This window comes from Suncus etruscus, chromosome 4 (genome assembly GCF_024139225.1).
Source record: "Suncus etruscus isolate mSunEtr1 chromosome 4, mSunEtr1.pri.cur, whole genome shotgun sequence".
Classification (NCBI taxonomy): Eukaryota; Metazoa; Chordata; class Mammalia; order Eulipotyphla; family Soricidae; genus Suncus; species Suncus etruscus.
Window position 1 is genome coordinate 8,427,665 of NC_064851.1, and position 24,385 is coordinate 8,452,049.

Below are 24,385 nucleotides of genomic sequence, written 5' to 3' on the forward strand. Positions count from 1 at the left end.
TACATGCTTTTTTATATAGTGTCAGTGTCCAGATCTTTTGTCAGCACAGTGGAGGCCACAGAACACACAGAGCAATTGGATTTGAGGTGGGAGTGGGGGCAATCAGGACTTTAGGAAGTTCTAGTTGAGTAAGCAGAATGCTGACCTGACGTGTTAAAGTTTAATTTCTAATTTTCTCACCACTATCTGTGGGGAGGAGATACAAGAAAGGAAGGAAGAAGGCCTGATTAATTCTGGGTTCTTACCTGCAATGTTAGTGTTTCTTTATTCTCAAAATGAAATGTCCTTATCATCCTCTGGTTGTATTTCAAAGACAGATAACTGGGTCCCTGTGTGAGTATGGAGATACAGTTATCATTCAGCAGTTTTAAACCCAAGTATTGGTGTCTACATAACCTGTTATCAAACTGCAATTTGTTCATTTAACTCAAGGCAAGAAATATCAGAACCATGGAGACCATTTGAAGATAGCTCATAATATAATGGAATATAAAAACATACTACTCTCTATGACCTTTCTTTGAAGGTTAGCCAGACTGGTGTCCTATCTTCCTCAGGTGATGTTTGAGGTGACAAGGGGTCTAGTTAGTAACTTGGCCTTGACTTGCATGTCGAAGCAGCTGATAACCAAGATGTGTTTATCATCTATGTTCCATTGCTACTTTTGACACATCTTAGCAGAATATTAACTAAAATTACCTACGGTTTTTCATCTTAAGTGACATACATTTCTAATTTTTTATCTGCTTACCATTTCTATTAGCTCTTTCTAGAGTATTTGTGGTACAATCCAAATGGGTGATAGAGATGATCTATTGGCATCCAGCCATATAATCACTTGAAGTCATCAGATCCTTTGAAATGATGGAAGTTTCTTTTCTAAAAGCTCCATCCTGATTGAGCGAGGCACATCTTAAAACATGTTAGCCATTACAGTACTTTTACATATAGGAGAATTCTGGTACTGAGCAGCAAAGTAGAACTTTCAATAAAAATAAACTATTCCAGTTATTCTGCACTGGAATATTTAAAGAATTCTAAAGGGACAGTTTTGTTACTGGGCAGTGAGATCATTTCCCAGAAAACCCTAAGAACTTGCAGTTTTACAGAGGTAAATGGCCTGAGAAAAATCAATAGTTTCCAAGTGGAAAGTGACGGACAAAGCATCTAAAATACAGCTGATAATACGAGTTATAAATCAAATAATAGAAGTACATCAGAGCCTGCCGAGATCTCTCTGAAATTAATAGTATGCATAGTTTTTGTTTTGGTTTGGTTTGGTTTTTGGTTTTTGGGTCACACCCTGCAGTGCTCAGGGGTTACTCCTGGCTTTACACTCAAAAATCGCTCCTGGCAGGCTCAGGGCACCATATGGGATGCCAGGATTTGAACCATCAACCTTCTGCATGCAAGGCAAATGCCTTACCTCCATGCTACCTCTCCAGCCCCATATGCATAGATTTTTTTTTTTTTCAAATAAAATGTAAGCCCAGATGTAAAGCGGGTTCTCCTTGGTCTCTGGCTTTGTCTACCCAAGGGCTCAAGTTCCATTCTTTTTTTAGAGCAGTATCACTGCACAAAAACATTAATCCCACCTTAGTAGCAATTGCTGTTACTCGATTCTTTTCCTGTGAAATAGTGCTCACTTAATGTCACTAACAGATCTCATTTTCATTACCTGTTAACTGCGTTGTTTTTCTCTACATATGGAAAATCATTCATGTTTAGAAAATCAGGCATCCACAGATAATTTAGGGAAACTGTTTTCTGACACTCACGTTTCAGAATTTGTTCCTGACTCCATTTTTACCCTAAGTGCCAATGTGGTCGCTTAAAATTAATTGGTATTGAAGAATAGGCGTGAATGTGACATAGTTATTTACTTAGGTGGCCTGACTTCCACACCCATCACCTTAAAACTACAATAATTGGATCTAAATATCAAATTTCATGTTGAAGTTACTAGGAAATAAAAGATTTAGGATGTCAAAACTTCATTTATGTTTTAATAGTACCTAAGGTGCCGTGTATCTTAACAACATGAAGTGAGAGGAGAAGGTAGGACATCAAAACAAATGTTCAGATTCTTGATTGAATAATTTAACCTGAGTAACTCTGTACCTTCATTTTGGTCTGGCCTCACATGCTTTTTGTTTTACTTCCATTATCATTACTATCGTTGTTAATAAGAATTATTGTTATTGTTGTTATTTTCATCACCTCTACTACTCTAGCTCTTTATTTATTGGATTTATTTCCCTTTACAAAATATGCATGAGCCAAAAAGAAAAACACGTGATGTCGGGGAGAGTATTGCTGAGTTGTTGCCGATGTCAACTTTCATGCTGTGATATTTTTTTTCTCTATTTTCCAAGAGATCGGTACTTCAATATAACGATGTGCATGTTTTCCCCCCTTCTCCCGCTGCATGCAGGGATTCGGGTTCGTAACTTTCGAGAATAGTGCTGATGCAGACAGGGCCAGGGAGAAATTGCACGGCACCGTGGTAGAGGGCCGTAAAATCGAGGTGCATGTCTTCAATAATTCAATTTCCGGTTTACGTTTTTATTTTCTCTTTTCGTGTGTGAGTGTATGTGAATGTGTGTGTGTGTGTGTTGCCTCACTTCCCATTTGGAACCCTGTTTAGTTCTTGTGTGTGATGTGTGTGTGTGTGTGCGTATGTGTGCTGTGTATATCCTTCATGTTCTTGCACTAAACATGTGTCAAAAATTAACCCTTTGATCCTCCTCCCGTTGTTTTTTTCTCCCCAGTTGTCTGGGGGGAGGGGGTTGATGGTTGATTTACTTGTGTGAATGTCTTTATTTCTCATTTACTTCGTACCCCCTTCAACATGTTTATCCTTCTGCTCTCTTTTTGTGTGTGTGTGTGTGTTTTGGGTTGGGTTTTTTTTTGTGTTTTTGTTTTTGTTTTTTTTTTTTTTTGGTTGGTTGGGTTGTTTTGTTTCATTTTGTTTTTGCTTCAGTTTGCCATACTCCGAATTTTCTGTGATCAGGCCAAAATTAAACTAACTTTTAAAATGTCTGGGGGAAAAAAGATCCAGTTTATAGCACTGTGTCTTGTGAAGGGACCAGCCAGTATCTCCCCCGCCTCTCTTCCCCCTCTCTTCTCTCTCCTCATTCTCTTTTCTCTCCTGTTTTTCTCTCCTCTCCTCTCTCTATTCTCATCTCTCCTCTCTCTTTCTCTCTGTCCTCTCTCTATTCTTCTCTCTCCTCTCTCTCTTCTTTCCTCAGTCTTTCCTCTCTCCTCTATTTTCTTCTCTCTTCTCTATTCTCCTCTTTCTTCTCTCCTCTCCTCTCTCCTCTGTTTCTCTCTGTCCTCTCTCTATCTCTATTATTCTCTCTCTGTCTCTGGGCCAGTTCACCTCCATATGTGGTGTCAGAAACCACTATTAGGTGATAATAGAACCTAGGGAGGGAGAAAAGAAGCCAAATTTTCTGTTACTGAAGGAGGCTTAATGCCAAGACTTGGAGCTGCTCAAGGCTGAAGTTCTCACCCACCCAGCTCAGGCAAGCGGGCAGGCTGCTTGAGTGATGACTGTGCCTAGGCTTGGGTCCTGAGAGTCAGTTCTGGATGTCCTTGGCACTGAAATGAAGGTTAACTGGCCCCTTTCCCCTTTCCCGGTTTTATTTTTTTAAGTATTCGAATTGAAAGCCACCGTTTTGAGTAAGATGTCTGCATATTTTGCTTTTTCCCCTCCCTTTCCGATGGTATAGCATGTAGGTCCCCTCACTTGGCCCACTCTTTCCATGGTAACTTTGCACAGTGCTGGTGATGATGCCCGTTGGCGGTAAGTGAAATCAAAGCACTAGAGAAGAAGCTGTTTTTTTATATATATATATAATTACAAAACAATTAAGAGAAAAAATAGTCCATCTGCCATCTCACATTAACACTACAAAATATGACTTGACTCCGTTCCCCCCTCCTCCCTCTTTTATTTTCAATGCTGTTGAGTAATGCTGCCTGGACTTTGGATGTACCCATTGTTCTGTAGCAGCCTGAGCTGTTGGATGACTGACGTCATGGTGATTTTTGCCCCTTGCACATCTTACTCAGAGTTACTGAACTCCAGTTTGGCTGGTTTTATTAATGCACTCCCCGCACTCCTTCCCTTCTCTCCTCCTTCCTCAACTTCTGTAGCTGCCCAGGACAAGCTCTCTTGCTGGCCCAGTCAATCCCTCTCCCTGCTCCCTCCCTATCTCCTGTCTGTTACTGGCTGCTGGTTGGTGGTTTCTGGTTGGTTCTGGCCCTTTTTCCTTTGAAGTGCTTGCTTGCATTCTGCTTCTGCAGCTGGTGTAAGCTCTGCCTCACTCTAATCCTGGTCTGTGATCCTCACTCTTCACTCTCTCCCTCCTTTCCAAACTTGAGTTCTTTGTGTGTGTGTGTATGTGTGTTTTAACTGCATGCTCCCAGTCTCTTCATTGTTGTATCCCATTTCTTCTTCTTTTTTTTTTTTTTTTTAATGTGAAATGTATATTATATGATTTGCTGGGCAAATTAGAGTAAATGGAAGTTTCTGGCTCTTGGCCTCACCGAGGAAGATGGTTGCTCGTGTTCATTGCCATTCAGGCATTTGAATTCCAAACCAACCTAAAATTAGTCTTTCCGTGACACAAACTGATCACTCTACATATTTTAACAGAATATAACATCCACAGGCAAAATAAGACATCATTCTCTTCTGTATTATCACCTTTAACTGGCTTTTTATTATTATTATTACCTGACTATACAGTGTATGTAATTGAATTCTCTGGCAAAACTGAGGTACCCCCACCTTGCAGGCATTCTGACACTGTTTCTGACTGCCGAGTGCAATGCTATGCTTCCTAAGCTCCATGAAGCTTTTCTTCATCTTTGTAACCGTAACTCCCGAGCATGAAGAAGGCTTTAAATCATGCAGTTCTGTAATAGGCTGGAGGGCACCATAAAATGAAAGAAACATATGCTTTGGTTTGGGCCTTTTTTTTTTTCCAAGCGATTTTAAGGCCCTTACTTCAAGGCCAAGAAAAATGTTTTCATAATCTAACAAATTCAGAGTGAAGAGTGATCTTGAAAACTGTCCATATGGGAACCTAAGTTCCTACATGTGTTTACTTCTGAAAACAGTAAAATTTTATACAAACAGAAAAAAATACTGAACATTATACCAGGTAAAATACCCCAATTCATTTCTTAAATCTTCCTATACAAATTGATTTCTTAACCCATGTGCCCAAAACCTATTTCCAATCTTAAACTTTTCCTAGTTTTCTTATTGCTGTGATTTCTCTCTTGAAGAGAAAGATTCAAAGAACTTGCCAATGTATTTCTTTGAGGCCACAGTAGGTAAAATATAGCCCTACTTTCCCATTTGAAGGCCAAGAAACTGCTGTTTACTCTTGTTAGCCTCATTTAATGAACACTTTGATTAAAATACGATCTATTAATATTTGATATCACTATATTAATTATTTAAATCTGTGCTTTCTGAAATTTACATTTGAAACTTGAGTTCTGTGTTGCTAAGTGGAAAGTGCCAGGTTCCCTAACATGGTCTGCCTCTCCCCACCCTTTTTCCTCTCCATTTCTAGGTGAACAATGCCACAGCGCGTGTAATGACCAATAAGAAGATGGTCACACCATATGCAAATGGTAAGAGAGCTCCCACAGCTTTAGAAGGAAATAATTTTATCTGTCTGTAAATTGATGAACTTTCTTGAGCTTCTGGGAATCTATCAGTTTCCCTCTTAAGACAACCTTGTGCCACTGCTCCGGCCCCTGCTCTTTATTTTTAACAGTTCCCATATTGGGAATGAAGAAATGAAATTGATTACAAAGTTGAAGTTTGGCGAAATAAAAGTTCTGAGTATTTAAGCTAACATGGGCATTTTCTTTACCTATGGGATGCCGGGGTTCGAACCACCGTTCTTCTGCATGTAAGGCAAATGCCCTACCTTCATGATATCTCTCCGGCCCCGGCCAAAGTTTTTTTTTATCGTTTTTAAGGTGTTCTGGTCTCAGTAAAGTTCATTTTATGATATCTTCATAGGAAGATTTCATCACTTGAGCCAGCCTATTAACCCAACATTGTTCCCTCTTTTTACCTGCTGCCTTATTTATAGTGTTATACTTGACCAGATTTAACTTGGTTCCCTACCAATTTTCACTTTGGTTTTTGTTTTGTTTTGTTTTGGGGGGGGGGCACACCTGTCAGTGCTATGGGCTTGTTCTTGGCTCTACACACACAGGAATCACTCCTGGCAGGCTCCGGAGCCTATGGAATGCCAGGGATCAAACCCTGGTCAGCCTTATGCAAGGCAAATGCCCTCACCGTTGTCCTGTCACTCCATTCCCCAACTCGTCCTTTTACCAATGATTCTACTCATTGGCACATGAGTAGAATAATTCTTGAGCCTTTGCTCCCCTTGATAGATGGTGTGTATGCTTTCTGGTTCATGCATACATGTTATATAGTGGGTTTGGTTTCTCACTAGGAATTTTCTTTTAATATGTTGTCTAACAAAAAAACAGAACTTTAAGGACGGTCCATTGTCAAATTAGGTCTAGATCGATGGCCTCTAAATAAAATAAAGTTAATCTGTTGTATACCAGGGCTTTTGTAATCAATTTTATACCAGGTCATCTTAGAAGGGGGAAAGGGAAAACTGGATTGGTGCCTGTGGCTTTTATTGAGCAATTCCTCATTCTCTATTTTGTTTCTCGGGACCTGCAGATTTTTTACCTAGATTAAAAAGCAAGTTCTAGGGCCAGGGTTGTGGTTTAGTGGCAGAGTGCATGCCTTGCATACCTGACAGCTGATTCAGTCCTGTCCGCAGTTCCCCCCCCCCCCCAACAAACACACTCACAAACAAACAACAGTGAGTTTGTGTTGGCTTTTAAAGTTAGAGCAAGCTGGTCGCATAATACTGGATATATTGGTACAGTCTTGAGTATATCCTTTAAAGGCTCCAAAAACACTATTTAACTTCGCTTTTCAAAGAGATTCTATTAGTTGACCTAATTGACCTTTTTCTTACTCATTATAATTTTTTTTTGATAGCACTACCTCCACTTACCTCTTTTTTGTTTTTTTTTGTCACTGCATGGGAAATATAAATCTGCAGATTTGATTAAAAACCCTAGTACAAAAAAATAAAAATAATAAAAATAAATTTTTAAAGACCTAGTACAAACAAAATGAAGAGAGACAATCTGACACTTTCCCCATAGAGCTTAGGAGAATGTTGATAAAATGTTTCACAACAGAAATCTGCTTCTAGGTCTTACTCTTTGTTTTATTAAACTCTGTGACCATGGGCCAGTTTCATATCCTATCTGATTCTCTCTTCATCTCTAAACTGGCAATCACAGTATTTTAATGCTAGAATATTCTGGAAGCCATCAAAACTCAGCCCTCTCAGCTTCTTTAGGAAGTGAAACCCAGAGAAGTCTAGTGTGGGCTTCCTCACCCATCAGACATAGTGCTTGTCTTCTTTCTTTCTCCCCCCTCTCGCTCTTTCTCATTCTCTTTCTCACTATCTCTCTCTTCTCTCTCTATTTTATGGTGGTCTGGTTCCATTCGTGCCTGTGAAATTATATTGTGTTGTACAAATCTAGATGGATTCAAAGTTTTTTTGACAGCGTACCCATTATCTGCCCTACTGATAAAGAGCATCCATTTAAAAGGAGTACTTAAATCATAGTTGTTGCCTTTTCTAGAATATAAAAAATAAAAGGAGGTTGTTTTTAAAATAGGATTCAAAATTAAAGTGAAAGGAGCCAACTGTCATAAAACTGCTGCTGTTGTGTTCAAGATTTTGAGAGAGCCAGATGCCTACTGGCAAGACCATCATTGTCCCCCATCCTGGGTGGGCTCACCAGGTCTGACACCACAGAACACTTGTGCTCCCATAATCCCAATAGGCCAGGAACCAGATGGTGCCAATTTTCTCTAGCAGTGCTCAGGGTTTACTCCTGGCTCTTAGCTCAGGGATCACTCCTAGCAGGCTTGGAGTGTCAGGGAATCGAGCCTGGGTCAGCTACTTGCGAGGCAAATGCCCTGCCTGCTGTATGTTTCACTCTGAACCTATCATGATGCCACTTTTTTGTGTAAAATAGTAAAGAGGCATTATCACGTTATCAGTTGTGAGCATATCTGAAAAATGCTGCTGATCGTGGAATGACAGAGCCAAGTAAAATTTGGATTCAGTCAGAGGATTTCTTAGGAAGCAATTCGAGTCCGCACTAAGATGGTGACTGGCAAACAGCATGAAGATGGTGGTCTTCACAAAAGTGCCTCTTCTGAGTGTGGTATAGAATGACATATATTCTGTCTCTTTTCCTTTTTTCAAATAAAGAATATAGGTCACAGGCAATTTTAGGAGAGACTTATAGGAATTCCAGGGTTTACTACTATTTTTCTTCCTCGCCGTGAGGCCCTTATTTTCCCTTCACCATATTAGTACCGCTTAAAAAAATTACCAGGGCTAGAAAGGTCATCACTCTTTCCCAAAGCCACCAGCTGGCATTCTAAAGAGAAGCTGATCACAAGCAAAAGTAAATGTAGGGATGTCTAGGGCCTCTGTGGCTGTACTTACGTGTTTTTCCCCTTCTCCCTCTCCGACTCTCGGGTGCTCAGTGGTCTTGGGTGCTTGGCTCTTGGGTGCTCAGTGGTCTCTCCTCTGTTTCAGGTTGGAAATTAAGCCCAGTTGTTGGAGCTGTATATGGCCCTGAGTTATATGCAGGTAGTATCTTCAGCGCATTTTCCCATTTGTTCTTTATAGCTGTAATAAGCTTCCTAACTGACTGACTGTTAATCCTTTTGCCTTTGTATTTGTTTGTTTTTCATGCCTCAGCATCCAGCTTTCAAGCAGATGTGTCTCTAGGCAACGAAGCGGCCGTGCCCCTGTCTGGAAGGGGGGGCATCAACACGTACATTCCTCTAATCAGTAAGTAGCCTATGTCAACCTGGCCCGGGCTCTGGCTGCTGGGAAAAGCATGGATGTGCTTATCTTCTTCCCCCTGCTCCCACATGTCTGAAAAGATGGTATACTGGAGAGAGAAAATAGTGCCACCATGATCTCCCTAAGCTGTGCTAGAACCTTTGGGACCAAACATTAAGACAGAAATGGTGACACGGGGCATGGGGTAGGGTGAGGCCGTATGAAGGACGTTTTCATCTGTGCTCAAAAGTGAAGGAAACAAAGCCAGTATTGGGGGACTCTCGTTACACATGTCCTCCCTCCACAAGGCAGCTTTGGACCCCCTAGGGGAATATTGCTTTAAAAGCACCCCGAGTTTTATCAGTAATGTCACCTCCTTTGGTAGCTCTAAAGGCCTTTTGACTTGAGTTAGTTTGCTCCAAGGACCATGAGATAGTCAGTATTCAGCTGACATAGCTGGGCTGCACGTTCCTGACTTTAAGCAGTCCCACAGGAAGTACCCACTCCTTGGAGGATACGGGCTGCAGGGAAGAGATTGATGCCTTCTTGGCTCTGGCTCAAAATGCTTTAGACAAGACCCAGAGATAACCCAGTGGGTTATCACTTGTGTTTCATACAGCCAACTTGGATTCGATCCTCAACATCCCAGGGGGTCCCCCTGAGCCTCCTGGGAGTGACCCCTGAGTGCAGAACTAGTAGTCAGCCCTGAGTACCACCAAGTGTGACTCCCAACATCTACCACCCGAGACAAAAGAACTTGAAACCAGGGAACAAACTTGGCTAATGAAATGATATAGAGGGTTTAACACGCCTTAAAAGGTATTCCAATGTAAAAATACAGGAAAGGGGCCGGAGCAGTGGCGCAGGCCGTGAGGCGTCTGCCTTGCACACGCTAGCCTAGGACCGACTGTGATTTGATCCCTCGGCCTCCCATATGGTCTCCCAAGCCTGGAGCGATTTCTGAGCGTGTAGCCTGAAGTAACCCCTGAGAGTCACCGGGTGTAGCCGAAAAACCAAAATAAATAAATAAAAATAGAAATACAGGATAATGTTATGAGAAAAAAATAATCATATACTCGAAAGTCTTGGAGTAATAATCAGAGAATATATCATCAATTTATTGAAGCTTTGCACAGAATGAGGGCTTTTCTCTTATTATTGTACACATGGGGGCACTAGCCCCTGTGTGGTTTTTGAAATGGGAATGTGCTTTGGGAGGAGGGCAGGCCATTGCAGCACTGGTTTATGTTGGGACAGTCACTGGAAATTTTTTCTCCTTTTCTCTCATTATGACAGTAGCTTCTCAACCTGTTTTGTCATCAGCTTGCACTGTTGCTCAAAGCAGAGAAGAGCCAGGGAAAGCTCTTGGACTCACTAACTTTGCATGTTGGGCCTCCCTCCCTCCCTGTGCACTTACCGTTGAATATTTCTGCTGTTGGTTCAAAATTTGTCGGGTCGTTCGTGTAACTGTCAGTTGACATGTCTGTCATATTTTGGGTCTCCCTTTAGTTCCTGGCTTCCCTTACCCAACTGCAGCCACCACGGCGGCCGCTTTCAGAGGCGCTCATCTGAGGGGCAGAGGGCGGACAGTCTATGGCGCAGTTCGAGCGGTACCTCCAACAGCCATTCCTGCCTACCCAGGGTAAGCATTCGACACCACACCAGGCAACTAGACAAAAAGGAATAGCGTGGCCCTCTCGTCACATGCGGGGCCTGGGCGTGCCACGTAGTAGAGTTTCTCTGATACAGGCAAATTAATGGATCCGATGACAAAGAACCAGAACATTGGACCATTATCAGACTGTAACCAACATTTGATTGGTGATAGGAATCTTCCTTTTGGCTACCTTAAGCCCTCCTGGTAGTGGCTTAAGACAGAAGCCAGGCCATCTTGTGTTTACTAGCAGTGTGTGGGCATGGAGTTCACTCAACATTGCACGAGTGTGGATTAACACAACTGCCGAGAACCAAACCTGGAGCTCCTGATTGTAGTGCCCAGTCTGCCTCTGCTGGGCTCACCCCGATGTCACCACCCTGCGTCGGGGGGTGAGGCTCTCACCTGTGACCTCCCTCCCGGTTTCTCTGCCTGGGTGGTGAGCAGCAGAGCTTAGTTACCCACAATGGATTTGCTTTCTTTGTAGGAAACGGATTAAAAGAGGTTAATTCAAAGATGAACCAAGTCCAATTGAATCAAGGGAGAAAGGGAGAAGTAGGAAGAATTAAACTACAGTTGACTTCTGAATGATGGTAAAACAACTAATGTAGCTGAGCATCCTTCACCCTTTGGTTTTTGTACGGAGGGTGTCTCACGCAGTGGAACGATTCCATAGCAACAAATAAATCCGTTGGCATTGAATGGGGGGTGAAAGAGTGAAGCTGGCAGGTTTGGGTTTTAATTGCTTCTCAGTGTCAGCCTAAAAATGTCTTTTTTTTTTTTAATAAAGCGTGAATGTTAAGTTAGTTGTATCAAGGATTTCTCGCTTCCAAGATTTGACATTGGTGTTCTTCATCTTTTCTCTGCCTATAACAGATTTCCCCCCATCTCCCATATTCTTACCGAGGAATAAACGTAATTATTAGTAGAGGAGCCTATGTGTTGCTGCTTCATTAAAATTTGAAAGGAAAGAGACTTCTCTATGGGCCCTTTCTGACAACAGTTGGCGGTGAGGTGTGCTGTGGAACTTGCTCCCTAGACCAGACATGCACACCGTCAGGGGCCCTCACCGTGCAGAATTAAGTAAGGCCTTTTTAGTCGAGGCAGGCGCGCACGTCAAAGCCAGCAGGCTTCAAAAACCACCGGAAGGAAACAACTCAGTAGGAGTCCATTTTTGGTTTGCAATTTATAGATGTTTAAATCCCACGCATCCCATCATCTCCATCTTCTGCCATTACTTTTTTAATTTTATTCCCCTTTCCCCCATCCCTCTCAACTTGACCTTTGACCTTCAACCTCTGACATCTCTTTTTTAAAGAAGTGAACAAAGAAACAATATTTCCATCAAGAAATGCTCACGTACAAAACTGTCAAATGAAACCTTTGGAAGTTCTACATGCTAGGAAAATTATCCATGAACTGTCTTCCTTTTCGATCCAAGAGAGTCTGCTGTCTTGTTTGCCGAGACACTGCCCAAGAGAAACATGGGACTTTTAACTTGCAGTGTTCCTGAGTTACCTTGCACAATGGTGGAACTCTTTGCTTTAGCAGTGCAAGTCACTTCAGTATATGTGCCAAACATAAGAACCTATTTTCTAACAAACCTGTGCCAGGTATACATTTGGTCAAAGATAAGGTAATCTTTATGTTGAATCACAACCAGATTTCTGTGTACTACATTTGAACACTAATTTCCCATGTTTTCTTTTTAATTATCTAAAGCCACCTATTTACTAGGAAGATGGCAAGGAATAAGTCCAGTATTTTATGGGGGGGGATGGCCTAAAATTGCTTTTCAGCTTAGCAAACTAATTTCATCATTACTCATTGGAATTTTCTAGTCCCCTGTGGCATTGGCAACAGGGCATCTGAGGATTCCTATAGAATGTAGGTGAGTTGCCCTGTGAGCACTGCAGCATAGTATAGAATTTATATTTCTATTCTTAATGCCACTACTCTTCTCATAGAAGAAATTTTTTTTAGCCATTGCCTACATCTCTTTACTGAAATAGTGGAAGCTTAGTCAGTCAATCCCCTGGTCTCAGGGCTTTGTGTTTGATCACCATTCCTAGGGAAAACAAGTCCCTTTTTCGGTTGAGAAGCAGCTCACTGTCTAGTAACAGACTTCAGCTCAATCCAAGATTGTGAAACTGCACAGAACTTGGCATACTGAGCATCACAGATGAGTGCAATTTGTTTTTTGTATAATAAAAAGAAACAGCATGTTGGAGGCCTTGCAAAATATGACCATACTATCCATTCAGCACAATAAAAGGTCATTCGAAGTAGACTAAGAAACTACCCATCAGAAGTAAATTACTTTGTGTTCAAGTGAAAAATGATTGCATGACCTTACTGGCTAGCTTATTTATTGTAGAAAACAAGACAGTGGCGAAATTTTCCAGCTTGTTCAATTGCGTTCAATAACGATGAACAGATCTTCCCATTTAAAGTAGCCAAATCTTGACTTAACAAATACGAAGAAGAAAGTCTTTTATACCCACTACTGTTCCGTGCCTCTTGGATCCAGCGTAATGTTTTGGAGAAAGAACATGCACAGCCAATACCTCAAAAGGTTCAACAGTCTATATTTTTATTTAAAATAGGATAGTGTTACTTTCAGAGTTTTTTTTTAAGTCATGTACTAATTTGCTAAAAAAAAAAAAATTATTTTCTAAATTGAAAAAGTAGCCCTTGATGCTTAATTCACTACTGTTCAAGTTTCATTCTTTAAAAAGACAGAAAACAGGATAACATTTGGTCATGCCCAACACTTCAGTTATCAGTTATATTTTTCAGAATCCTTTGTCAAAAAAAAAGGAAAAAGAGCCCTTAAAATCTTTCCAAGTATTCCTTCCCGCTCTGGATTATATTGTTACTATCTGGGATCCCCACTGCACCTTTCAATTCTTGGACCTTGGACCAATCACCTTAACCTTTTAGCTCATTATCTCTGCTTGTGAAAGCAATGCATTGTGGGTATTTTTGGTTGTGTTTTTATTTTTTTTTTAATTACATTTCTCTGTTTACTTTGGTCAGAATTGATTGACTTGTTTTTTCCGAGGTGTTGCATTGGTTCTTAAAATGCTGAATAATAATACTTTGCATGCCTGTGTGATCAGCCAAATCTTATCGCATGTCTAATGTGCAGGGTAAAACGCAGGTGATGTATGGATATTGGGGGGAGGAAAGGCATTATCAGTACAAAACGGAAAACAAATTACGATACATGGTTTGCCTACTGAGACTATTATTAACTGTCCTAATGGGAAAGAAACTTGGAGTTCCTTTTTGTTTTCATGGTAAAATTCTGCCCCCCCCCCAATCCCCACCCCTTAAGCCCCATCTTTTTTAGTACTTTTTTTAAAGCAAGGGGACTTCCTTCTAGCACAAGCTTAATTTTTTTAAATATTCCAGGGTTAATATGTTGCTGGCTACAATCCCTAGTATTTCCATCACTCCCTTAAGTGTTCCTTGTAACAGTCCCAGATGTGACAGCTGTCCCAGTGGTTGGTTCTAGTTGTGCCTCCCTTTCCCTCTTCGCACAAAACAGAGCTGTGCGTTATGCGGGCAGCACACCCACATGTCTTTTCGCTGACCCGCCACGGCCCCCAGCCCAGGTTACATATTCATACATCACCTGCCTATATAGAGTGCATGTGCATGCTGCCGTCCTCAATAACCGGAATGTGTTTCTGTTCTTTTGTTTTTTTCTTTTGTTTGTTTGTTTTTTTGTTTTTGTGTGGATTTTCTGCAGTGTGGTTTACCAGGACGGATTTTACGGTGCTGACCTCTATGTAAGTACACACGCCGGGGCCTCTGGACCCCATCCCTCACAAGCCAGCCTTTTTTTTCTGTTTATTTGGTTTGTTTATTTTTTTATGTTTTTTTGTTTATTTTTTTATTTTTTAATATAGTTATTTAGTTCTCGTTTTCTTTTTCCTTGTGGATATATACATATATATATTTATATATTTCAGAATGCAAGCATGCTTCTCTGCCATTGCGCTTGCCCCCTCCCCTGGGTGCAAAAACTTAAGCCTTTGGTTTCCCGATCATTGCTAGAGTCAAGGCTACTGGACCTATTCTTTTCCATTCCCTACCCCTGCAGGTGTCCTGTGTAGCACTAATAAGAGTCACGAGATGATCAGCAGGTTTAAAGTCTTAACTACTGTCATCCCATGTGCATACGTGAATAACACAACTAGCTTTAGCCCTAAACCAACTCTTTCCCTTTTCTGCTTTCCTTCTCATTTCACATCCCTTTTTCTAGATCACCCGAGCTTTAATTTACATCAAATGGCAAAGACCTTCTAAACGGTGTGTTCTCCAGTTTTATGTGCTTTTTAGAGAGCAAGAACTCGTGAGGGACAAGTCTGAAGTTGGTGAGCAGTGGATAGGAAAACCTGTCTATCATATTTAAGGCTTGGCTTTAGTGTAAGGCCACAACCTGTGGGCGTCCCTTAAGAAGAACCATTTAAAGGGAAAAAGAGGAAAGAATTAGCAATCTAGACCCTTTCTGTAAACCTGCGACTATCATACAAGATTTGTGCAAACAACCATTTCATCAGGGGAACCCATTCAAACTGACTAGCTCTCACTGGAAATTCATGATGAACTTGTCACAGAATATTTAAAATACAGACCAAGACTATAACTGACAAAGAGTCAGATTTTACATATGGGAATTTTATAGGACGTCTACAGATGATCCTTTAATGAATGCAGACTTGGTCCGACAGCCACCCAAATTATAAGCAACAGTTTTGTAGACACACAAAAGAAATCAAAAAGCCTAAAACTTGTTTTGGCACAAAATTCCTCCTTGGGGCTTAGGTTTAGAGCTATCAGGAAGCATTCTCCACCTTTGCCAGATTCACTAAGAATACCTTAATACTCAACAGTTTCTTGTCTGCATGAAAATCTCTGGCAGTCTAAAAACATGAATGCATTTTTCAGAAGTACTTGGACTCTTTTGCAGGAAGTAGTAAAAGGATAAAACAGCCTTTGAGGGCCTGAGGATAGTGCAGTGGGCAGGGCACCTCTCTTGCACACAGCTGCCCTGGGTTTGATCCCAGTACCATATATGCTTCCCCAAAGGACCACAGGGTATGTATGACCCAACGAGACAAAAACAAAAAAACTTTGGGGTGTACTGTAGGCGACTGTGCACCCCTGTTCTATTTAGCGGGAGGCTTTCAGTCTTTGAGAAATGCCTAGAGAAGTCCCCGTGTTTTATAAACATGTCCCTTGGAGAGATTGTGGCTTCATCAGAATTATGTAAGTTATTTGCATAGCCAAACCTCTAATCCCACTAACCTATATTTCATTGCCTCTCATAGTGTTCCAATTAAAATCTACTTCTTTCCTCGGGCAATTTTCTTGAGGCATTTTGAAAGTATCAATTTTCAAGTTCTCACGGGTCAAACATAGGGTGAAGGAATTGTGTTCCACGGTGACACTCACACAGTTCTGGATATACACATGGACACGGGATGGTAGCATATACATGTGATGGTCCCATGCACACTATTAATAACCACATATTCTCACAAAACTCATCTTTCTGTTTGGTTTTCTTAGGATCTCATCTATTAGCCTGCTTTTTCATTTGGATTCTTTTTTATGAAAAGGATTTTTTCCCCTTATCTTCCTTATTTAGGGATTTTTTTTTCTTTTATGTGGCCAACTTCTACCTAATGAGGATTTACCCACGTCTACTTTATTATGTCATCCAACCATATATTTGTGTAAAATGTTATCATTTCCTTCATTTATAGTCTATGGTTTTATTAGGAAATGATGTTCCTGGGCTTATGGAGAAAATCGTTGGAATTTTTTTTCCATCTGCTCATTGGCTCACCTTGTCAAGCTAAACAGAAATAGTTCAGTGACCCTGATAGCCCCCTCCCCAGTTTTTTGACAAGTGATCCCTAGTTGATGGAAATAATTAAATTAATGTTATCATTTTTAAAGAATTTACTGGAAGAAAAAGTTGGCCACTTGTGCCCAAATAATACCTGAACTCATTAATAAATAAATTTTGAAAAGCATTATGAGTTAACTGGGTCTAATACAGCCATAGCTTTTAAACCTTAACAATCCCCACTTTCTATGTGAAATAGCAAAAATTGCTTCTTAAACATATACCAACAAAAAAGCCCCAGTTCCCAAACCACCATGACGGGTTCTTCTGCTCTGTCTGTCCTCTCTTGTGGGAATCTGTCTGCATATGTTTATTCTGTTCCTGATTCCTTAGAATGCAGATTAGCACTGGAAAGAAGGGTGGATCTCTCCCTTAGAGACTGCCCCCAACGTGGAATTTGACAAACATAGCATCTTGAAGAAGAGATGAACTCCTGGTTTTGTTTCAGCAACATGAATTTAGGCTACTAATTGTGTGGAGGGCTATTTGTTTCTTTGTTCTGTTTTGGGTTTGGTTTCTTTCCTTGTTTTTGTTTTTATGTTCAATCTCTATTTCCCTTCTATTATTCAACCCACCTACTCCCTGCTAGCCTCTTCCTGTCTGTTTCTTTTAGGACAGTTTCTCTCCCAGTACCTGATTCAGCAGGTGGGCCCACAGTTTGTTGAGACCGTGATAAGACATGGGGGTGTAGCTGAGAGCTGGGGTACCCACCGCCTCCTCTCGTCAACTGGTGAGAAAAAGCAAAGTTGGCTGGCCACACATTCTGAATGGGATTTTAAAAATGTCCCTTTAAGTGGGATTTAAAAACCGCTCCTAATTGTCTTCCTGTGAAAAGCATGCTTGCATCCAAAGGAAAGAAAAGGCTGGTGAGCCCCTTCTGCGGGCTTTTTATTTTTTTTCTTTTTTGTATGATTGTTTTCCTTCCACAGCTGTGTTTTTGAACTGCTCTTCCTGTGTTCTGTTATAGAATAGTCTTACAGGAACCAATCATTAGCGCTAAAATACCTCAGGTAGGAGTGCCAGTGTGACCTGCCAATCAATCAGATTGTGGATTTGCAGTGAACAAATTGAATCATACTAACCATTCCAGCTCCACGTTAGAGATGGGAACAGAGGCTTTTTTGGACCATCAAGGCTTGTGAGCGTGCGATCTAAGCCCTGTGGCCTCAGCAGCGCGCACAGTCCAGTCCCTACACGACAGACACTGCCCCCAAAATACAGCGCTCCTGTCCCACGGGCACCTGTCTGCCCCAGGCGCATTAAATGCGCTGCCCTTTCATTACCCCTCCTTTCTATCTGTACAGGTCTTCCAGCGGAGCTTTTCCAGTGGGAAGTCTTAGTCGCCCGGGACGTTGTCTTAGTACTGAGGACTTAGTGAAAGACAGGATACCAGGCAAGAGGAGGACATGTATGCAAAGCAGATCCCCAGAACACACCCCACCCCACCCCAAGTCATGCTATGGAAGTTGCCTTAACCATCTAAACAGATTAGGATGCTAAAATTAGAGATAGGCATCGCCCTCACCATCTTTCCCTTTCACCTTCAAAGATCAGGAGGTTCATTTAGCTAATAAAGCACTATCCTTGTGAAGTTTGCGGAGAAAGCTGGATGCAGGGGATGGGAGGAAGAAAATAGTGGCTGCCAGTAAGATTTCAAAAACGAACTAATTTAGGGAGAGGTAGAATTAGTAGCATTTAAAGGTTAGCGCTCCCGTTTCACGGAACTTATCAAACTAATCGGAACAGTCTCTTTTCTTTCACCCCAATTTTAAAGCACAAAACAGATAAACTCTAAATATGTCCCTTTATGGGACCGGGGAGATAATATACAGGTAAGGCACTTGCCTTGCATGTAGTCAACCCAGCTATACTCCCCAAAAAGGTTCCCCCGAGCCCCACCAGGAGTAATTTCTGAGTGCAGAGTGACCCAAAAACAAAAACCCTATTAAATGTTTTTGAAGAACTATTCTTTTAAGTAGATGAATCTCTTAATCAAAAACAGTATTGACGTTATTATTATTATTACGAATCTTTGTATTCATGTCTGTGTTGTTTATATTTAACCAAAAATATATCCCATTAATCGCCACAGAGGAGCCCTATTGGCATGTAGGATCCTAAAGAGCAGCCTAGGGGAAGGGTTCTGGACTGGGGATTGGGGGTGGGGTGAGGACAGGGAAGGCAGAAGTTAGGGTCCCATAGAAACACTGGAGTGACAGTACAGCTGCAGGATCAAACCCACGCTCGTGGCCATGGGTCTCTGCTCTGCTGCTCAAAATGCAAGCCTCCAGCCCTGCCATTCTGCCCCTCGCCCAATAACCCCCTGCACCACACTCAGGGAGCAAGCTTTCATTTTGTCTGCTGGTCTTGAAGTATACACTCCTCTTCCTCAGTGTCACATAATGTCATTGTCTTCCAGGTAGAACGAAGGTGTCTTGACATCACATGCTCACCGAAGTCCTGTTTTAATTGTAAACCTGAGACAAAAAAAAAAAAAAATCAAAAGAAAAAGCGAGATTAACACCAAAGGCAGGGGGAAAGTCCCTGGGAGCTAAGCACCTAGAAAGGCAGTTCAAGGCCATATACAGGAGGGAGGCTGAGGGAAAACACCCCAATCACAAATCAGTTGAAATCTGAAAACACTACTCACTGCAGACCTGTGCAGAGAAACCATAGGGTCATTATGGTATCAAGTTCATCAGAGCAGGACTTAAGATTGAGAGTGAAACTGTGGATCCCTAGCAGGTGACAGACATTAGCCACGGGCAACTGATACTACCAGCAATGGTAGTATCTAGAAGGTGACAGCATTTTCCCTTGAAAGAGCTGGATGTGAGAGCTAGAGATGGTTCTGGGCCCATGAAAAAATCTAGGGCTGGACATCAAGAGGTCTGGGGAGGAGCACTGTGACCAGGGCAGCCCCTCAGAGAGTGTTCAGTTTAGGACAGCTTTGGGGAACCCGGGGAACCCCGGGTAGGAGCAGAAGGGGTTGTTCCGAGTGAATGACAGGGACAGGAGAAAGCTCTTTTTAAAGGGTTCCCTATTTACTTGGGTCAGACTTAGCCATACCAATTTGCAGTCAGTCCGTCCCCCCCCCAAATCTGTCCGTGTGTGCCCTCCTACATTAGGGTGTGCTGTGGCCATGCTAATCCCCATTTTTTGTTTTATTTCAAATCACACACAGATAGAATCTGCAAACTGCTTCAGATCAAACAGGTCTGATTGTGTGTAAAATCCATTATGTCCTTTTTAATTTTTATTCTTAATGGTTGCTTCAGTTTTGCATCAGTGCATGGTTAAAAATAAAAAAGCAATACACATCAGCTATTTTCATGACTTCATATCTCCAAATGAATTCTTTCTCCTCCTTTTTTTTTTCCTCGTTCGTTTGTTTGTGCAGTCAGCTGAAGAAATGTTAACATCTCACTCTAAATCTCTCAGTGGAGTCTCTGTTCCCTTCTCTGATATAACAGATGGGTTACTGCTTGTTATAATTATTAACATCATGGTGTGGGCCAGGGCGGGCGAGATTGACCATTTTCTCGGGGCTGGGGAGGGGCCAGCCGTCAGGGTATGGAATGTTAACTCAAGTGGTGACTGTCTCCGTAATACCAGGTCTTTGTGGCTGCACGCTCTAGTAATTGAGGCTGTGTACTTCACCGAGCTTGTGGTAGAGCCTAGGGCCAACCGCTGTCCCAAGAGAATGCTGGGATAGATAGGGTTAGCCAATACGGTCTGAACGTGGTGATTTTGCTGGTTGTTTTAGCTCCAGATGTTGGCATGCTTAGTTTTTAATGTGATTAATAAATGTGGCGCCATATTCCCCTCCCCTCGCCTGAACTCCCCTGTCTTTCCTGTCCCCCTTCCCGCCCTTATTCTTTTTTATTTTTTATTTTTTTACTTTTGGACAAACTTAAGAAACAGTAATGAAAACCTTGGTGTTTCAAACTGCACTTTGTTCTCATGGTCGATGAAAAATAAAAGTAAGGATGATCATCATCATTGTCCTTCAGATTGGCTAGTATAATTTGACACAGTGAGACAGTTTCTCAGCCTAGAAGCGAAGTCAGATTGGAAATAAATTTGCCTGACTTTTCTTTGAATCAAATTCAAGGGATGTCGTTTATTGAAGAACCAGTGGAAAGCACACCTCTGAGAGGAGGAATGTGTGTACACAGATAAAGTCCTGGACTACAATGTTTTGATTTTTCTAATTGGGAGTAGCATCTATAAGTTACCAAATTTACTGGAAAAGTAGCTGTCCCTGCGAAATTATAACCCCCTCTGTAGAGCATTGTTACAAGGTAGCGAGGGGTTGAAATATGGTCTTTATTTTAAACAGATCAGTGAGGCTGGAGAGATCTTACGAAGGTATGACACTTGGCTTGCATGTGGCCACAACAACGGTTTGAATCCCGACACCACACATGGTCTCCTGAGCATCACCAGGAGCCTGACCCCTAAACACAGAGCCAGGTGCCCCACAAACAGAGAGAGAGACAGACAGACAGACAGAGCATGCATTCATGGTTTATAACATTTAAGTCAAAGAAGTGGTTCATTTTCATGGAAATTGAATGGTTCATTTCCTCAATGATGTTATTTTATTATTATCAGTAAAAGATGGAGGTGGCACCTTAATGGAGACTAAAATCCACACACAGAATTATTGCCACCCACTCCCGGCAGGGTCCAGCACCACCCCAGCCTCTCCCCCTGAGTCTTCTGAGCAGTAACCCAATCATGAGACCTCACATACCACTATACGTAGCCTAAGACATCAGCTTCTAGAGGCATCTGTGTTGGAAGGATGCACCAGGGCCAGTCCATAGAACCCTAGTCTGCCCTATCCATCATGCCTGCCTGGCTCTGCTCACAGCCCTGCTACCCACCCATCCTCTAAGGCACCTCTAAAGCACTAGGTAACCAACCATCTACAGTTTGAATGTAAAACTGAATCTCTAAAACCCTTAATGATCAGCAGCTATTTAACATAAAGCATTTGCTGTTTCATTTTTCCTCTCAGAAGTTAGAAGTCAAGTTACTAGACCTTTCAGTGGGTGCAGAGAGAATGGGACTACGTTTGTATCCAGACCTCTGCCGCATGGTGTTCCCTCAATTTGGCATTCCAGCTCAGTCCGCAGACAAAATGCCTTGGTCACAGCCCCTTTGGGTGCTTCTTCTGCTGCTGCTACTATTTTTTTGCTGGCATATGGTGCCATTTGTCTGAATTTTTAATCTCTGGCTATCTGGTCAAGAATTGATCATGGAGGGAGGGAAAATGCTTGCTTGGTACCAGAGAGAGAGGACCAGGTCCATTAAAGTGATTGCCTTACGGGCCCGGAGAGATAGCACAGCGGCATTTGCCTTGCAAGCAGCCGATCCAGGTTCGAATCCTGGTGTCCCATATGGTCCCCCGTGCCTGCCAGGAGCTATTTCTGAGCAGACAGCCAGGAGTGACCCCTGAGCACCGCCTGGTGTGGCCCAAAAACCAAAAACAAAAAAAAAGTGGTTGCCTTACATAGGACTATTTTCAGTTTGATTCCAGGCACCACAGGAGTGACCCCTAAATAGAGAACTGGAGTCAGCCCCTTAGTATATTCTGCTGAGTGTCACTCAACTCCCCCGTGCCCCAAAAGGAAAACAGAGTAGACCCTTACTATGTAGAAATGTACTTTTGACTACTGAGAGTGTGTCAGAATGGACCAGCTGGACCTAATTTAATTTGATAGGTAAAAAGACAGAATTACAGATTCACACTGAACTGGATTGGACAAAAGAAGATGGATTCTAGAAAGATTAAGTAAAAGAACAAAAAATAGTCTCCCTTTTCCCAGCAGCCTTTCTCACTCCGAGGGGCCTTTGTTTCGGGCCGTCTTTGGGATACATGGTGAGGGCCCACCCCAACAGCATTTGTCTCCTATAACCAAGGTGGACAGGCAGTGAGAGAGGATCCCACAGTGGCAGCTCTTTTTTTGTTTTGTTTTGGTTTGGTTTGGTTTTGGTCACACCCCGCATCGCTCAGGGTTTACTCCCAGCTCTGAGCTCAGAAATTACTCCTGGCAGGCACAGGGACCATATGGGATGCCAGGATTTGAACCACCATTTGTCCTAAATGGGCTGTGTGCAAGGCAAACGCCCTACCGCTGAGCTATCTCTCTGGCTCCTAAGTGGCAGTTCTTTTAGACAGTGCTCTGTACCCCTGAAAGAAAAGAATAATTCCGGACCTGCTGAGACCCCTGGGAAGGAAAGTCGCAGAGTCTTACAGGGATGGAAAATTCACACCTTTTAAATAATGAGGAGACGCTCTCAGCCCCCTTGGGGATGCACTCCAGTATCATACTCTGGTCTCAACACTCAGTGAGCAGCCTGAGTGTGCCTCATAGGAAGCCAAAGTTAGCACAAATACTAAGGTCTCTCAAGTAAGATCCCAAATCCTATTTGTTTTGTGTGTGTGTGCGGTGCCTGGAATACAACCCAGGACTTCAACCACATGCCAGGCAGGTACTCATGCCCGACTCCAGCCCAGGGCCAAGCCACATCTTCCTTTCTTCAAATTGTAAGCAGACACTCTCAATACATACATACATATCGTATGTATGTTTTTGTTTGTTTTTTAAATTGTGACTCAGATCGGGTGGCACTCGTCTTTCTTGTACCCAAGTATCGACATGTGGACAGATGCAGTCTGAAACATTCTCCTCCCATGTGTGTGTTTGTGTTGCTGTCAGTCCCCGTGTCTGTGCGTCTAGGTCTGCGTGGGGGCGGAGGGTACGTCCCTCAGCCCCTAGGGAAGAGGTAGCTGTAAAGTCAGTTCTCTCTCTCCTGTAGGGTGGATATGCAGCCTACAGATATGCACAGCCTGCTACTGCGACCGCAGCCACCGCTGCTGCCGCTGCCGCCGCCGCTTACAGCGACGGGTACGTATAGAAGTGGGAGCTGGGCATGGCACACCAACACCACCACCATTACCATCCCCTACACGGGAGACCCCCTCCACCCTTGGCCACTTGCTAGCACACAGGCCCATCCCGGCCTCTCCTCCCAGGGCTCCCTCACAAGCACCCCATTACCTCCCCTCACGCTTCCCCTCCACCTCACATTGTCCTTGTCTTGATTTTTAGTAGTAGTAGTATTTTTTCCTTGCCTTGCCCTTGACCATTTTCCTGAACTACTTGAGAATTTAGGAAGTGGAAAGGTTCGTTCCTTTTTCACGATTCCCTCGGGACTCTCCCAGACCCAGGGACACCCCAGTTCGGAGCCTGCCCCGGCTGCTCATTTTGCTTGCTGTATGGCCCCATGTTCCCCACCACCACCCTGACCGTGTCTCCTCTTTTCAGTTATGGCAGGGTCTACACAGCCGACCCTTACCATGCCCTTGCCCCTGCCGCTAGCTATGGAGTTGGCGCTGTGGTGAGTAAGACACCCCTTTTCTTGCGGGCCCATCTTTCTCCTGATGGCTTAGCTTATGAACTGGACACCTGTGGGGGGAGCAGGTCGTCAAACGCGGCCTTTTTCCTTCCGCCAGAGGGCGCCCAGCAATGTTGGCTTTGCCCTCATTGGGAGGGCAAGAAGGGGGCAGATCGGCCTTGGACTTTCAGATTGGCTCTCACGGTGGATTGGCATAGCATCCTAGTTCTGTGGACAGGGACGAGCAAGAACTGGGGGGAGGGAGGTGGCTGAGGGTACCTGAGGTGCTTCTCAGATTAATGTGACGTGTTCAAGCTCCACCGCACATGCCCTAGGACACCCCTGCTACTCCTAACTTCCAGGAGATTGCACTAGTAGTTAGCACTGTGCAGCAGGTTCTCATCAAAGTAGAAAACAACCCCCACAGAACTTGTCTGGAATGGTCCCTAA

At 42.8% G+C, this 24,385-nt stretch overlaps 1 protein-coding gene across 17 annotated transcripts in view; it reads left to right on the plus strand.

Annotated features, from left to right (window-relative positions):
• Window positions 1-24,385, plus strand: part of RBFOX2 (RNA binding fox-1 homolog 2) — a 270,086-nt gene that overhangs the window by 238,912 nt on the left and 6,789 nt on the right. For 4 of the 17 annotated variants that reach the window (XM_049771585.1, XM_049771586.1, XM_049771601.1 and 1 more), the window contains 9 exons: window positions 2,435-2,527; window positions 5,595-5,655; window positions 8,694-8,747; window positions 8,859-8,951; window positions 10,443-10,587; window positions 14,357-14,396; window positions 19,710-19,741; window positions 23,357-23,445; window positions 23,866-23,938. In XM_049771585.1, the coding sequence (XP_049627542.1) occupies window positions 2,435-2,527; window positions 5,595-5,655; window positions 8,694-8,747; window positions 8,859-8,951; window positions 10,443-10,587; window positions 14,357-14,396; window positions 19,710-19,741; window positions 23,357-23,445; window positions 23,866-23,938 (680 nt within the window). The remainder of the gene's footprint in view (window positions 1-2,434; window positions 2,528-5,594; window positions 5,656-8,693; window positions 8,748-8,858; window positions 8,952-10,442; window positions 10,588-14,356; window positions 14,397-19,709; window positions 19,742-23,356; window positions 23,446-23,865; window positions 23,939-24,385) is intronic. The other 13 variants (XM_049771587.1, XM_049771589.1, XM_049771590.1 and 10 more) reach the window with 8 other exon arrangements.